General features: G+C 39.4%; 1 protein-coding gene across 1 annotated transcript; it reads left to right on the top strand.

Annotated features, from left to right (window-relative positions):
- Window positions 1–13764: 13764 nt before the first annotated feature.
- On the top strand, window positions 13765–15596 carry HTR1F (5-hydroxytryptamine receptor 1F). Its single transcript, XM_003410336.3, has one exon. It carries the CDS (start codon window positions 14204–14206, stop codon window positions 15302–15304), a length of 1101 nt encoding a protein of 366 aa, XP_003410384.2. The 5' UTR covers window positions 13765–14203; the 3' UTR covers window positions 15305–15596.
- The last annotated feature ends 2467 nt before the right edge of the window (window positions 15597–18063 follow it).

Here is an 18063-nt window from a genome sequence, read left to right as displayed (position 1 = left end):
GACCACAGAAGATCTCTGCACCCCGCAGTGGGAGGGCAGAGGTTTTATGGTGGTAGTGGACAATAGTGGCTTCGTGCCAGGGGCTTACATAAGAATGCAACTGTAGTGAACTAGCAGACCACATGGGGGCACCCATGTTCAGCCTCACAAAGCCTGTTTTCCCTTCATTACTATTTCTACCATCTCCTCTTCCCAGACATAGTAGGACACCAAAAGAGGGTCAGAACAGTTGCGTAATTAATTTCTGAATGAGGCTTCCTCCAACTTCTGTGAACTTTTTCCATCCAGAGACAACTATTTGCTAAATATGGCCTTTCATTTCTAGTGCATGTTAAACTTTATCTTTGATAGAATAATGGTCTGTCACGTGGTCATCTTTTGCACTGTAATTTCTTTTCATTATTTTGTGACAATTGACATCTGACAGAAAATGGAAACTGACTTAAATTGTAAGTCGATGACTCAATCAAAGTGATAAAAAAAACAACTTTACTAGTGATCTAAGAATTACAATAAACACTGATTGATTACTTTTACATTTTTTAAAAACTCATAAAAAAAATTCTGCCTTGATAGAGCTTAGTAAAGCTCTCAAATATGTTAACTCATATACACTTAATTAATTATTCTGCTTTCTGAACATAAAAATGGAGTTTTCTGCCAGAATTATTTAGTCATTGATTTTGAAAACTCCTATTTCAGTACCTAAACCAAAAGCCAAACCCATTGCCGGCAAGTCAATTCCGACTCATAGCGATCCTATAGGACAGAGTAGAACTGCCCCCATAGAGTTTCCAAGGAGCCCCTGGTGGATTCGAACTGCCAACCTTTTAGTTAGCAGCTGTAGCTCTTAACCACTAAAAATATTAACTAGTGCTACCCTAGTAGTAAGAAAAATTAAATAGAAACTGGTTAAATGATACTTGTTTATCTCTTTCATGCAGTACTCATATTTCTGGTTTTTAAACCCCTTTTGAGTAAGAATATCAATACTTCAATAATCACGTGCACTGGAGATAAGCATCTAAGAAACGAAAAGAAATTTTAAATGCATTTGGTTTTCTGAGTATACTAGAGTACCCACCAGTAGAATATCATAATAATGCAAGTAAAACATGTTTAAAAAAACCAAAAACCAAACCTGTTGCCGTCAAGTCGATTCCGACTCATAGCGACCCTATAGGACAGAGTAGAACTGCCCCATAGAGTTTCCAAAGAGCACCTGGCAGATTTGAACTGCTGACCTTTTGGTTTGCAGCTGTAGCACTTAACCAGTACACCACCAGAGTTTCCAAAACATGTTTAGAAAGGCTATTGGATGTTGTTTCCAACAAAAATGGGGCAGTTCTACTCTGTCCTATAGGGTCACTATGAGTCGGAATCGACTCAACGGCAGCGGGTGCTATTGGATGTTGAGGGTTCAGTGGTAGAATTCTTGCTTTCCACACAAGAAAACCAGTTTAGATTACTGGCCAAGGCACCTCTTCGGCAGCTACCAGGTGTCTGTTAGTGGGGGCTTGTGTGTTGCTATGAAGCTGAACGGGTTTCAGCAGAGCTTCCACTCTAAGACAGACTAAGAAGAAAGGCCTGGTGATGTGCTTCTGAAAATCAGTCAGTGAAAACCTCTGGACCACAAGTCCCAACCTGCAGCCCGTCGTGGTGATGGTGCAGGGCCTAGCAGCGTTTAGCTCATGGGTCACCGCGAGCTGAAGGCTAACTCGAGGGCAGATGTGTGTAAATATAAAAACCAAACCCACTGCTGTTAAGTTGATTCCTACTCACAGTGACCCTATAAGACAGAGTAGGACTGCCCCATAGGGTTTCTAAGGTACATTCAAACTGCTGACCTTTTGGTTCACAGCTGAGCTCTTAACCACTATGCCACTAGGGCTCCTGTATAAATATGGATGTATAAAAATAAACAGTGACAGAGTGAACGAGTCCGGAAGATCAGTCTGAGTGGACTCCCATATCAACACCGAGCCCTTCAGACAGCTTAGAGACACCAAAAATTAGAGAAAGGTTCTCCGTTCCCTACTATCCACCCACCTTCTTCCCTCTGCTCCCAGCTCTTTTCCTCCTCCATTCGGCTGTCCTTTGGAGGTCAGGAAGCAGTCTCTGCAGGCTGAAACTCTGTCTCTCCACACCCCTCCATACCCCTCCAGCCCCATCCACCACCTCCACTCTGGATTAGTGCTCTGCTGCCATAGAACCCAACCGTATAGTTTGCATTAATGTAACATTTAAAATGTACCATATTAAAAATTGCCTCTTGTCTTTCTCATACTCTCAGTGAAAACAAGATCGTTGAACTTGCTGTTCCCTCTGCCTGGGAGTTCTCCCCTACAGAACTGACTCTTCATTACAGTTTCAGACACTATCACATTACCCTATTGTATTTTTCTTCATAGTACTTAAGACTATCTGAAATTCTTATATTTGGTTCCTTGCGTGTTACCCATTTCTTCCGTTAGAATGTAAGATTCATGAAAGCAAGGACCTAGTGTTTTTAGTTCAGTGCTGTAACATCAGTGCCAGGAACGGTGCCAGGCACATGAGCTTTCCATAAATATGCTGATAAGCATTCTATTGCGTGCTTCCTAGGTGCCGTGCTCCACGCTGGTAACACAATTATGAAAACAACTTAGTTCCTGTCCTTTTAGCTTTATCAAAGAGCAAAAGGAAGAAGGCCTCTGTGACAGGAAAACCAGTGAACAGAGGAGAGAGGTGCTATGGTTTCCAGGGCTGCTGTAACAAAATACCACAAAGTGGATGGCTTTAAACAACAGAAATTCACTGTCTGACAGTTCTGGAGGCTAGTGGTCTGAATTGAGGGTGTTGGCAGTGTCATGTTCTCTCCGGGGAAACATCTTTTCTTATTTCTCTCAGCTGCTAGTAGCCTCAGATGTCCCTTGGTGTATCGATGCATCTCCACGTGATTAACTTTGCTGTGTCTGTCTCTCTGTATCTTTTCATGTCTTTTATAAAGACAACACTGAGACAGTCTTAGGACCCACCTTATTCTGGTATGACTGCTATCGTGTTAACTGATAACATCTTCCAAGATCCTATTTCCAAACAAGGTCACATTCACAGGTACCAGGGATTAGGACTTCAGCATAAATTTTTGGAGGATACTATTCAATCCACTGGAGTCTTGGTGGCATAATGGTTAAGTGCTCATCTGCTTACCAAAAGGTCAGCAGTTCAAGCCCACCAGCCACTCCTTGGAAACCCTATGGGGCCAGTTCTATTCTGTCCTTATAGGGTCGCTATGAGTCAGAATCAACTCGATAGCAACAGGTTTTGGTTTCTTCAATCCATAGCAAAAGTGGTACCATAGAAGATTAAAGTGGTGAGCAGGGACCAATTCATGTAGGACCTTGAAGGGCATGGTTAAGGATCTAGATTTTATTCAATTCTAAGTACAATGGGAAATCATTGAAGAATTTTGAACAGCAGACTATTTAGAAGACTAATCTATTTAATGTTTATAAAGGCTCAGTTTGCCTGGAACTTTAAGAATGAACTATTAAAACCAAGCTGGAAAGCCAAATAATATGTAATAAAAACAAAGCATTCTTATTTTGGCTGATGCACCAAAGAAATAGATACCAAGTACCCACATTCCAAGGAGCCTTTGCTACTAACAGAAAGGTTACCAGCTTGAACCCACCAGCTGCTCCGTGAGAAAAGGATGTGGCAGTCTGCTTCCTTAAAGATTACAACCTTGGAAACCCTATGGGGCAGTTCTACTCTGTCCTATAGGGTCACTATGAGTCGGAGTCAAATCAACAGCAGTGGGTTACCCACATTCCAGTATAAGATGCTAGACCAACACATGCCCTATTCAGGACCTGGGAGGGAAATTACCGTTCGAGTCGATTCCAACTCAAAGTAACCCTATAGAACAGAGTAGAACTGCCCCATAGAGTTTCCAAGGAGCACCTGGTGGATTCGAACTGCCAGCCTTTTGGTGAGTAGCCGTAGCACTTAACCACTACTCCACCAGGGTTTCCAGGAAGGAAGTTAGGAAGGAGTAAAACATGGTTTTATAGTTCTTAGGCCTTCACCATTTCAAGATTATAAAACTGCTGAAATTGAAGATGGTGAGAACTGGAAAATAAAGTAAGCGTGATCTTTGGAGAAATTATAGATTTGCTATATGTTTGGTCCCTTTCCTATGAGAGGAGCTGTGTTTGGGGTTGAGTTATTAGTGTTTCCCTATCATTTCAATCTGAGAAAGGAGCTTCAAGTCGATGGTTCCAAGAACATGGCTTATGACCTCTGGTGTCTGTAGAAGAAGAGCGGGTGTTGTACCCACATCTGGAAAAGCATAAATTGAGACCATTGCTGGTCACCTGTTTGCCACAAACCCAACAAAAGAGGCTACTTTTGCAATAGTTTTTTTTTAGAGACAACTGAGAAATGAGTCATTCTTTCATTCATTCGTCAAGTATTTATTGAGCACCTACTATATGTCAAGGAGTCCCTGGGTGGTGCAAACAGTTAACGCACTCGGCTGCTAACCAAAAGTTTGGCAGTTCAAGTCTACCCAGAGACACCTCAAAAGAACGATCTGGAGATGTACTTCTGAAAAATCAGCTATTGAAAACCCTATGGAGCACAGTTCTACTCTGGTAGGGTTGCCATGAGTCAGAACCCACTCAGCTGGCAATTGGTTTTCCAATATGTCAAGCACTATTCTAGGCACTTGAAATAATACATTAATGAACAAAACAAAGATCCCTGTTCTCAAGTCAATCGCATCCTCGTGGGGTGAGATAGACAAAACATAGTAAGTATACACTGCGGGAGATTATAAGTGATAAAGAAAAAGGAAAAATCAAAGCCAGGTAAAGGAGATGGGGGAAGGAGTATGGTAAGGAGGAAGAGAGGTAAGTGTAGGTTGCAGTATTAAGCAGAGTGATGAAAAGGTGAGATTTCAACAAAGACTTGAAGGAGGCGAGGGAGTTAACCAAGTGGTTATCTCAGGTAAGATTATTTCAGGCAGAGGGAACAGCTATAGTAGTGGTTCTCAAATTTGAGCAAGAATCATACTCCCTTAAAGGGCTTGTAAAAACACAGTTTTTTGGGCTCTACCCCCGGAGTTTTTTGAGTCAGTGTCGGGGTAGAGGGGCTCTGGTGGTACAGTGGTTAAGAGCTCAGGCTGCTAACCAAAACGTCAGCAATTCGAAGCCCCCAGCCACTGCTTGGAAACCCTATGGGGTCACTATGAGTTGGAATTGACTCGACAGCAGTGGGTTTTTTTTTTTTTTAATGAGTCAAGGTAGAGCCAAGAGTTTGCATCTCTAAAGGGCCCCAAGCAATGCTGATGCTGATAGTACCACACTGAGAATCACTGCACTAGAGGAAAGGCCGCAGGGTAGGAATGGAGCAGTGTGTTTGAATGTTTTCTTGAGTAAGGCCCACGCATTCAGCTGGAGCCATTCTGAAAAAAATTTACTCAAGAGGGCTAGCTGCCTTCAGAGGCTATGAGATGAGCAAGAGAAAACCAGGGCTAAGAGAAGAATTTCAAGGGACCAACTGGAGAAGATATTTGCTCCAGTTAAGAGCACTGCCTTGAAATTCACTTAACTAATTTCTCTTAACTAGTTAAATTCACTTTCTCTTAACTAATTAAATTCATCCATTCTTTAAAGACACTACCTTCTCCACATTTAATCTAAACTTATTTCCCAACTGGTGTTTTTATTTACCATTAGACTTTACTTTTCAGTTAATATCCTCAACTCCCTTTTTACCTTGTACTTCCCCCACAGTAAGATATATAATCCAACAACGTTCATTTTCCACTCCTACCCCAGGGCTACTGAGCATTTTCAAAGAAAAATTGCACTGTAGTATAGAGGGATGCTTATATAGCTTTAAACAACACAGAGCATTCTATAATTTACCTTTTATCACCTTCTTTTCCTACTCTCTATAGCAACTGCGGTGCCCTGGTGGTGTAGTGGTTAAGAACTTGGCTGCGAACCAAAAGGTCAGCAGTTCAAATCCACCATCCACTCCTTGGAAACCCTATGGGGCAGTTCCACTCTGTCCTGTAGGGTCGCTATGAGTCAGAAGCAACTAGATGGCACCTAACAACAACATAGCAACTGTGCCAAATATTCATCTCACTTTTCATGATACCTGCATTCTCCCCCGCAACACATGACACAGTCTCCTCTTCAAAGAATAGAGTCCATGACACAAGAAAACCCCCAAGGTCCTGCCATTTTCCATCTCCACCCTCAGCACATACATGCGCACATGTTTCACTTATCTTCTTTCATCCAGTGTCAAATAAGACAATACAAAGTACTTAAGAAAGTGTTTGACACAAACTAAAGTACTCGATAAGTTTTGTTTTGTTTTTAATTCCTTTTTGTAAGTAGGTAATGAATGTACAGTGAGTATAAACCTTTAGAGTCTTTTTCCAAACCCTGCTTCCCTAGCCATACATTTCCACTTCTTGACAGCAATCATAGTTACCAGTTTCTAGTGTATCCTCCCAGAGATAGTCTATGTACAAATAAGCAAGCATATTCATATATATTCTTTATTTTACATGAATGTAACATATTATGCCTACTGTTAGGGATTGAATTGTGGCCCCAAAAAAGATATGTTGAAGTCCAAACTCCTATACTCGTAAATGTGACCGTGTTTGGGGAAATAGAGTCTTTCTTGGCAGATGACAGAAGCTAACAACAACAACAATTAGTTAAATTAATGACGTCATACCAGAGTAGGGTGAGTCCTAACCCCTTCAGAGGGGTGTACTTACTTACCAGATGATATATATTATGATGCAAATCCAATATTTTATTTCCTAGATCAGGATGTTTACCAGGTTTTAATAATTAACTACCTTTAGAAATAAATTTTTTAAATATTTTTTATCACTAAATCTCAGCATCTCAGCAACTTTCCAGTAAGGCTACAGAATCTCCAGGTTCTTTGTCTAGTTCCTGCAGATAACCTTTGTATTGGCACAGTGGTTAAGTGCTCGGCTGCTAACCAAAGGGTCGGCAGTTTGAATCCACCATCTCTGTCTCCTGGTTCCAGGAACTTCTCAGTGCAGGAATCCCAGGTCCAAAGGACAAGCTGGCTCTTCTTCCTTGGTGGTGGTGGGACCTTCTCTTTCCTACCTCTGGGGTGGCTCATTTCAAGCCCAGCCAGAAGGCAAAACTGACCCATCCCTTTGGTGGGCCACAATTACCCTATCACACAGTCCCACCCAATCACTTGGGTAGGAGTTACAAGACCATGACTAGAAAGGCCATATAAAAGTGATCCATCACACTGCACCCGTTATCTCACCCTCGAATCCCCCACCACACACACACACACACACAAACACACACACACACACACACACGCACAGACACGCTTCCTCCCTCTTTAGGTTTCAGCAGTAAACAACAGAAATGGCACAGCACACTGAGTCTCTACAGATGTATTTAGTTCCTTTTTCAAGGCAAATGTTTTGAAAGCTGGTTTTACAGTGTTCACTGAACGTTGTGTAGTGTCCTAAGATGGCGATTGTTGAGATTTAATTCTTTTCCCAAAGTGTAGCAAACTACCTAGCAGTTATCTCTTGAAAGCAATAACCAAAATCATTTCAGCAATGAAATGTGTGAATGTGTAAATTTCATTTAAATCAGAATTACTTTCTTCCTGCTAAATCTTCTTAGATTTTGTTAAAGCTGCTTCATGAATCAATAAACTGCATCTGGATCTGAGTAACTCCCAGTGAATGGACAGTCTTCTCAAAGGAACACTTGTTTACAAGTGCAGGTTTCTTATGAAGGCAAGTCATTTCAAAATGACTATGACTCATTTGCCTTTTTTGTAGGCCCAGAAAACTAGGAAGTGCGAGCCAGCCTTTACTTCTGAATCTGAACTAAAAGCCAGCATACCAGCAGGCTGCATATACCCTCCTCACATACTACCATCCTTGCCCTGATAATAAACTACAGGAAGGGAGGAGGATGCAGAATTAATTTCTGATAAACAATCAGTAGGGCACCTGCTTGCATCAGTCTGGGATTGGTCAGGAAAAGAGAGTCACTCAAATATTCCTGTAACAAAAGAGTTTAAGGAAGATACTGGAGATCACATCGATGTTTGAAAAGCTGATCAATAAAGGTCAGGAAAGTCAAAACTGAATTTCCTTCCAGTTGCTGCCTGAAGTCAAGGAAACCAAAACCAAACCAAACCCATTGCCATGGTGTCAATTCCAACTCACAGCAGCCCTGTAAGACAGAGTAGAAGTGCCCTGTAGGGTTTCCAAGGAGAGCCTGGTGGATTTGAACTGCTAATCTTTTGGTTAGCAGCCAGATTCTTAACCACTACGCCACCAGGGTTTCCAAAGATACAGGAGCAGATACTAAAGCACCTCAGCCTAACTTCTCAAAATAGGTGGCTTTTCAACAGCTTCCTTGGGAACTGTTAAGATTCTCAAAAGATACATGAGAAAACTCTAAACAACTGTTTCTAAGATCACGTAGAGAATCTCCTATGAATGTTTGCCCAGGCATCTTGCTACAACCACCTCTAGAGAATCATCACTTTCTTCTTCTGACTTCCAAACCTTGTACAAATTCCTCTAATTGGCAACTTTTTTGGTAAAGCCAGACCATTCAGAGAAGGGGATTCTGGGAAATGTAGTCCTCTGCCCCTCCTCTACATTGCAGGGGATTGGGCGCTCATAAAGATGCTGAGCTGACAACAGACCATTCAGCACAGTTCATCCTTGTCAACTCAGCACCCGTGCATATGTGACAACGACTTTGGGACCCAGTGGCAAGCAGAGACGGGAGAAGCAGGGAGAAGGCTGTTGGTGAAGAAACTGGAGGCTGGAACAGTAGTGAGGAAACTGATCTTAGAGACTACAAAGAGGGCAACCTATGTTTTGTAGTAGCAAAACTGTTTGTAAAACTGTGGCCTGCAGTAGCTTGGAGAATAAAATATATCTCAAGCGTGTGTGAATCCAACCAAAGGGACTTTCAGATAGAATTTCAAACGTGTCAGCTGACCGTTTTTAGCTTTGTATAATAAAGTATGGAAAGAAAGAGATGAACTAACGTTTGCAAGCAAAATTTAGAGGAAATAAATAGGAGCCAGGACTTGTTGGATTGAAAAACAAAGCTTGCTTCAGCCAAAGAGACATCGGCAAGCATCATATAAGCAGAGCTTAACAAAGCCTACTACTTAGAGGGTGCCCTCTTATGAACATGAAACCACCATGGTCTTAAGTCTGGTGTAGCCTCCTTGATGATAGAAGTTCACATGCAGAGAGAGGCCCAGCCAGCCATGCCAACCTTTTCAGATCAGGCCAGCTTCTAACTGACCCATTACCTAGACGCAGCCGCGTGTGTAAGCCCAGGTGAGACCAGCAGAACCATCTTGCCATCTTACAGAATCGTAAGAAATGACAAATGAGTTTTGTTTTAAGCCACTAAAATTTTGAATTGTTTTTCTCATGCAGTGATACATAACTGATACACAGAATAAAAATCCTTGGGATATCATCAAAACTAAGAGGGAGATTTTCATAACAGCAATAGGTCAAGCATGATGACTAAGGAGCAGAGAAGGGTGTGAGAATTGCCTGCAAAAACCAATTCTACCACAGGCAGTCAGACCATCTAAGGCAGTGGTTCTCAAACTATGGTCTGTGGAGCCCTAAGGGTCCTTGAGACCCTTCCTGGGGCTCCATAAGGTCAAAATTATTTTTATAATAATCCCTTTTTACTTTGTTGGCATTTTCAGTGCTGGTGGAAAAGCAACAGTAGGTAGAACTGCTGACTTTGTGAGACAAAGCAGTGACACCAAATTTTATCAGTAGCGATAATGTTCTTCACTGCTACACCCTCACAATAGAAAACAAATACCAGTTTCATGTTAGAATGTTCTTGATGAAGTAGTACTGGTATTCATTTTGTTAAATGTCAATCCTTGAGTGAAGATTCCTTTTAAATATTCTCTAAAACACAATGGAAAGTAGGCATAAAGCACTTCTAGATACCAAAGTAGGATGTTGTCTTGAGGGAAATCACACGCGCAGTTGAGCTGAGAGTTGAACTCTTCACTCTTCGTGAAACACTATTTTTACTTGAAAGAACAACAGAGAGGTAAAACCATGGTTAATCAGACTTTGCTATTTGGGCAGATATTTTCTTGAAATAAACCAAGTGAGCCTGTCACTCCAGGGGAAACAATGGATGTTTTGAGTTGCCAATTGTAAATTTTGATTTTCCAAGCAAAAAATGAGAAGTTTGGAAAACTTGAACCTGCTGTCATGATTTTGGCAGCTCCCTAAAACTTAAAGACTTTTCTGATGAGATCAGGGGTAATACTAACGGAGATGAGTTTTTTGATATTGTATAATAAACGAGGTAACATTTGGAAGGTCTGCACAACTCGATGAAATGGTAACTTCTGAGCTATTAGACACAGACTGTGTCATCCACGCTTTGACCTACCCTTAGAACAGAGACTTTATTCTGTAGTTTGAATGCTGTCATTGAGGGATAATCAAGATCACTCTTGAAACAGTTCCTATAGTCTCATCAGTCGTGTGTAGCCTTCTTGAGACGAAAACTTCCCCTTCTTTTTTTTTTTTCCGTTCATTGTCGTTGAGTTTATTCTGATTCACGGTGATCCCGTGTATGTCAGAGTGGAACTGGAACTGTGCTCCAGAGTTTTCAGTGGCTGATTTTTCAGAAGTAGATCACCAGCTCTTCCTTCCAAGGCACCTCTGGGTTGACTCATGAGGGACACACAGTGGAAACTTAAGATATGAAGGAGCTTAAAGGAATCTGGGGAGACCATGTATGAAGTAATGAAGGTAAATTGGTTAATCCAAATTCTAATTGCAAGTGGCAAGGAAAACAAGACAAAGAAAACCTGTTTGGCTGCATTTATTTGTTTCCTATTTTCTTTCCTATGAACACAATTATCAGATATCAGCTGGTTTTCTAAATTGAACAATGGGAAGATTTTTTGTAAACTGCAGTAGAATTTATATGACAAGTTTTTTTGTTTGTTTTTTACTTACCTAGCGTTACATCATTTAAATGCTACAATGTGACACTTAGAGAAATCGGTTGAATTACCAAATAATATACCTTCAAATTTTAAGCTAGTCCGTTTTCCTGAGGAATTTATATTTATATGGAAACCCACGGAACTATTTCCTGACAATCTCTCTTGTTTAATATTCTATTCAAAAAGTAATTTCAGGATTATCTCTTAAAGAAGTTCTTATGCCAAAACTGTTTATCAGGAAAATAAAAGTGGAAAGTTATTTCTGCTTTTAATATGGAAAATTCCAGCACTTTTAAATCAATCCCCATAACATTAAAGAAACACCATCGCAAAGGAATTAGTCAAGAAACTAGTTTTCCATGGAATATATAATGCAATCAAGGGGAAAAATGGGAAGAAAAGTAGAACTTAGTCTTCCGTGTTTCTAATATACCTAACTGGTTCACCTGTGACCACTGACCTCTAAAATTGTTGCCAGAGCAAATAGCTAAATACTGTGAGGTCCGTTGACATTGAAAGTCCATGTGGCGGATGTGCATGACAGTCCTGATGGTGCCTGTGAGCACACCATTCCATCTCAGGCCCTGGGATCCAATGTTGACTTTAGAAAATATAGTCATATGGCAGAATTCTCATGACAGATTGTGAAGAATGGAAACTACATGGGAGTGGTTAGTGATTACTACCAGAAAGGTTGCCAGTTTGAACCCACCCAGAGGCACCTCAGAAGACAGGCCTGGTCATCTCCTTTTGAAAGGTCACAGCCTTGAAAGCCCTATGGAGCAGTTCTACTCTGCACACGTGGGGTCACCATGAGTCAGAATCGACTCAATGGCAACCAGCACCACCACTGACAGCAGGCCAGAGCAGGAGGTCAGAGAGCTCCATAAAGACAGCAATAAAAACAGAGAAACACCAGAAGAAAAGCTAGAGAAAGTTTATTCATTTGAGAATTTCCAAGAAACAAGAATATGAGAAAGAGAGATACTGAGAAAGTTTTACACAGGAAATGGGAGAGCTGCTGTCAATAAGAGTAACCCACCTGTGCTATGTCCATAAAGCATTAGAGAAACGGCTGAGGAACAACTATGCTGATATCTTCCAGAAACCTGACTCCTTGGGCTAAGGGCATTGACATCCCCTGGAAACTTGTTAGAAATGCAAATTTCCCAACTCTGTCTTAGTTTTACTGAATGTGAAACGTAGGGGGGTGGGAACAAGGAATGTGCGTGTTAACAAGCCCTCTGAGGCATGCTCCAGTTCAAGAGCCACTGGTTTAGAATTTTTCTGGAGACTTTAACCTCCATCTTTTTCTGGAGTTGTTTTAGCTGCCTTGACAAATGGGTAAGTGTTGATATGTATGATGTAGATACACAACTCTTCATTTACACTCAGAAAAAAAACTTACTTTCTGGGTAGCAATCATTCCAGTTTCTTCTGCTCTCAAACTGCTTAGGAGTCATCAGTAACTGACTTCAAAGAGTATCAGAAAATAAAAAACTAAATTTAGTACTGGCAATTCAAACAAGAGTAGAATGGTAAATATACTGCACTCCAGAGATTTATATTATATATTTATATATAGATGTACACATATATATACACACACGTATACACACACATATATAGTATTTTTTAATTATTATTTTATCAGTTCCAACACATTAAGCATAATCACTTAAAGTAAGAATAATTCAATAGTCATAACTTCTTAGTTTATTCTTATAAAATTTCAGCCTTCCCCTTTCTCTCTGTCCTTTCCTAAGATATAGGTAGCTGCTAAAGAATTACTAGAGAGAAGGCGGCTCATGCAAGAGAACAATAACATATCTCATAAAAATTATTATTCATATTTCATCACACTCCATTGCTCTTAGCTGACTTGTAATTAAATAATATCATGAAGAAAAACAAAATGTTTATGAGACGTGTAGAGAGTCCTTTTTCTGAGGTAAGGTTGTATGGTCATTACAATGTGACTTGGAAAGAGAATAGCTTCCATTTCAGGGTGAGTGCCATTATGAGCTCTTCTTACTGGCAATTTCACTATGGTGAGTGGGTTATTTGGTCATATCTGTCATTGTTATTACGGGCAGTGGTAAATGGTTATTTGACTTTTCTAATCCAAATTAACTACTTATATCCACAAAGACTGTTAATCACTCCTTGATATTTTTCTCATGTCATTAAATGATCATGGGATACTAGAGACCTTACTAAAAATTATTTTTACTTATTTCTCTTTTTATAATCTATCCTGTCATAAAACATATAAAAGTTTGTTTAGTCTCCATGAGCCCAGTGACAATGTTCTCAATGTAACTGAATTAAGTAAAAATGGTTTATCATTTTTAATACTACATTTACTATAATGGGAAACCCTGGTGGCATAGTGGTTAAGTGCTATGGCTGCTAGCCAAGAGGTCAACAGTTTGAATCTACCAGATGCTCCTTGGAAACCCTATGCGGCAGTTCTACTCTGTCCTATAGGGTCACTACGAGTCAGAATCAACTCAACAGCAATGTTTTTTTGTTAATGTAATGGAGCCCTGATGGTGCAGTGGTTAAGAGCTCGGCTCCTAACCAAAAGGTCAGCAGTTTGAATCCAGAAGCTGCTCCTTGGAAATCCCACAGGGCAGTTCTACTCCATCCTATAGGTTCTACTCCATCCTATAGGGTCTTTATGAGTCAGAATCCACTCGATAGCGACAGGTTTGGTTTGCTTTTTAACTATAATATTTTCTTATACAATGCACAAATATATATTAATGACATGCTTTTAAACTTTTTATGCTGTGGACATAGTAAAAAGCAGTTATAGATAATTTTTAAAAACGCTTCTATAATGCTAGAAATTTTACTGAGTAGTAGTTTATTCATAAAAGTTGTTTTCTTTGTTTAAGAAATGTTTTGAAAGTTATTGTTTGTTACTATTCTCATTGGATTTCTTAATTTAAATGAAAAGAAAAATAAAACCTGCAATTTGAACTCCGTTTTTTCAATCCTAGGGAAACATACAAATATACTTTTTTTTTTTAATTATGAAAAAAACTTCAAAGCCTTTTCTGAACTCTTTTTTCCCCTCCTTTTTTATTACAGGTATCTATTTTTCAGGTATAATAATCTTTTCAAACAAACAAAAATGGATTTTCTAAACACATCTGATCAAAACTTGACCTCAGAAGAACTGTTAAACAGAATGCCATCCAAAATTCTGGTGTCCCTCACTCTCTCTGGGCTAGCACTGATGACAACGACCATTAACTCTCTGGTGATTGCTGCCATTATCGTGACCCGGAAGCTGCACCACCCGGCCAACTATTTGATTTGTTCCCTTGCAGTCACAGATTTTCTGGTAGCTGTCCTGGTGATGCCCTTCAGCATTGTGTACATTGTGAGAGAGAGCTGGGTCATGGGACAAGTGGCCTGTAACATCTGGCTGAGTGTTGACATTACTTGCTGCACGTGCTCCATCTTGCATCTCTCAGCTATAGCCCTGGATCGGTATCGGGCGATCACGGATGCTGTCGAGTATGCCAGGAAAAGAACTCCCAAGCATGCTGGCATTATGATTATGGTAGTTTGGATTATATCTATTTTCATCTCGATGCCGCCTCTCTTCTGGAGGCACCAAGGAAGTAGCCGAGATGATGAGTGCATCATCAAACATGACCACATTGTTTCCACCATTTATTCAACATTTGGGGCGTTCTACATCCCACTAGCACTGATTCTGATCCTCTACTACAAGATATATAAAGCAGCAAAGACATTATACCACAAGAGACGAGCAAGTAGGATTGCAAAAGAGGAGATGAATGGCCAAGTCCTCTTGGAGAGTGGTGAGAAAAGCACTAGACTCGTCGCCACACCCTACGCGCTAGAGAAGTCTTTATCAGAGCCATCAACAGATGTTGATAAAACTCATAGTGCAGTGAAAAGTCCTAAGTCTGAATTCAAGCATGAGAAATCTTGGAGACGGCAAAAGATCTCAGGCACAAGAGAACGCAAAGCGGCCACTACTCTGGGATTAATCTTGGGGGCATTTGTAATTTGTTGGCTTCCTTTTTTCGTAAAAGAATTGGTTGTTAATGTCTGTGAAAAATGTAAAATTTCTGAAGAAATGTCAAATTTTTTGACATGGCTTGGATATCTCAATTCGCTTATAAATCCACTGATCTATACAATCTTTAATGAAGACTTCAAGAAAGCATTCCAAAAACTTGTGCGATGTCGATGTTAGTTTTAAGAAAGATTATCATGAAAGAGTTGGTTTTTGTGTATGGGGAGATAACTGAATGCTGAATGATAAAACATTTAAACTTTTAAAAAGGAATATATTAAAATTATTGACATGATAAGAAAATAATTTATATTTGAACAGCAACATGAATACAAAATTTATTCATTTAAAGATGTTTATTTTGACCATCATCCTAGGGTACTCAGAATTAGGAAATAACTTTTAGCAGATTACAGACAATATCTTCCTTAGGCAATGTTCCTAAATGGTTACTTGGAGGAAAAAAAAAATATATATATATATATATATATATATATATAAAAATATACACACACATATATAATTATTTTTAATGACAGTGGTTAATAATAGTGATTTTCCAGGTTTACATCTTAAAACAATTACAAAGGAGTTCTTAATTTACAACCTTTGTTCCTAATTTCTATATAATCCTATTGTTTTATTATGTAATTCTATTGTTTTATACCAAAGATAATTCATCACAAAGCACACATTTCTCCTACCTAACCACTCTTGTACCCTCTCCATCTTACCTTTGGACAAACAGGGAGAGGGAAAAATAAGCAAGTCTTACTTAATATGACTGGAGTAAATATAAAAGTCTGGGATTGATAGTCTTTGTGTATAGGGAGTAAAGAGTAACCATAAGTGAGTTACCAAAACAAAAACCAAACCTACTGCTGTCAAGTCGATTCCGACTCATAGTAACCCTACAGGACAGGGTGGAACTGCCCCATAGAGTTTCCAAGGAGCACCTGGTGGACTGGAACCGCCAACCTTTTGGTTAGCAGCCATATAACTTAACCAGTACGCCACCAGGGTTTCCATAAGTGAGTTAGGCACTTCAAAATAAGTCTGAGCTACTTAACATATTCTGTTTCTTTAATATAAATTCCTAGGAGAATGTTTCCTTAACTGTATACTATCAGTATTTGAAATCAAAGCCTTACCTTAGTAGCAATAACTCAGGGAGAGGAGGGGGAGAGTGGAACGTTACAATTGCTCCATGTTTATTTAAGATTCAGACTTAAGGCACTAAGTATCCTAGGTTATGAACCATATTTATTACACCCCTAATGTCTTATTAAAAGGCAAAATATATCTAATTTCTGTTAATGTTAATAACCTTAGTTACTAACTAAAATATCTATGGTACTTTGCACATCAACAGCTCCATACCTTTGATTTGAACGTAATTTCTTTTTTATTAGAGAGGATGTGATAGGAACTTCAAAAAAATCTCTAGCTTTCCAATTGGTGGACGTGACCAAGCAAAGACATATATTACACTAATGAAATGACATATATATGCACACGTACATATATATACACACGTAGTTAGTTCTTCTACTAGTGAAGTAAACCAAAGCAAGTCCAGTTTCTCTTCAATATTTGTATAGGAATTTGAAAATAATAGAATCGTGCTTCTGAAAGGATTCAGTTCCATCTGAACCTTTTAGAAGTCTGCTGCCACCGTAGCATTCAAGTATTTGGTGGGACATGTCCATGAAATAGCAATGACTTTGGCAGCTACTTGGAGGAAGAGAGGGAAAGGAGATGAAAAGAGATATTGGACATTATTGTGGCTGAATTTGAATGTCAGAAAAATAAGTATACAATAAGTTTTTGTTGTTTTTTTGCTGTCAGTGGGTGGCCACTTATTGTTTTTAGCAGAAAATAATTTATGGTCAACCAAGATCATTTGTAAAATAATACATACCACATATTGTTTTAAAATTGCACCTTTGTGTGTATTTTAAATAGTCTTTCCTGGTGGAGTGCGTAAGAGTGCATTACAACAATTTTTAACATGCATGACATATTACATTCGATCTAACAAATATTTACAGAGTTCCTATTTTATAGAAGACATTGAGTCATGTACTATATAGAAAATACAGGAAATAATAAAATATAGTTTCTTCCCTTAAGAACTTTAAAATCTAAAAGGAGAAACATATAAGAAATGAAAACTGTGCTAGTGAAGAAAAACCAAAAATGTGGCATGGAAGTTGTTACATAGTTTGATGGGTCAAAGGAAAAACTGAACACATCTGGTTGAGCAAAATCAGGAAAATTTCATAAAGAATGTATGTGAAATGGGTGTCAAATGAGCACCATTTAGACAAGTGAAATGGAAGACTTGTATCCCAGGTGGTGGTAACATCAGAGTTCAGGCCGTATTTGGTTGGTCATGTCCATGAGATAGCAATGACTTTGGCAGCTACTTGGAAGAAGAAAGAAAAAGGAGACGAAAATAATGATTGGACATCATTGTGGCTGATTTTGAGTGTCAGAAAAATAAGTGTACAGTAAGTTTGTGGGGGGGGTTGTTTTGTTTTGTTTTTTGCTGTCAATAGGTGATCACTGATTATTTTCAGCAGAAATATGGCAGTTTTAGGGTAATTTTTTAAAAGCCTATCCAAATCAGAGACGATACTGGAGATCAGGACTTCTTGTTAGAAGGCAAATCAGTAATCCAAGCAAAGGGTGATGAAGTCCTAAAACTTATCTAATGGTGGGAATGAAAAGGAAGAAATGGTGTGAAGGTAGAATCCACAGGACATGGCAAAGACTTTAATAAGCAAGTCAAGGGAGAGATAAGAGTCACTGAGCTAACGTCCTTAACTGAAATGAAGAACTCAAGAGACGGGGTCTGTTGGTGAAATGATGACTTCTGTTTTGGGTGCATAAAGACAAGTCAGGGCTCATAAGCACTCTCCCCAGGTCTGGCCCAA

The sequence above is a fragment of the Loxodonta africana genome, chromosome 20 (genome assembly GCF_030014295.1).
Source record: "Loxodonta africana isolate mLoxAfr1 chromosome 20, mLoxAfr1.hap2, whole genome shotgun sequence".
Classification (NCBI taxonomy): Eukaryota; Metazoa; Chordata; class Mammalia; order Proboscidea; family Elephantidae; genus Loxodonta; species Loxodonta africana.
Note: the sequence above shows the minus strand (reverse complement) of the source record. Positions and strands in the feature narration are given on the sequence as shown.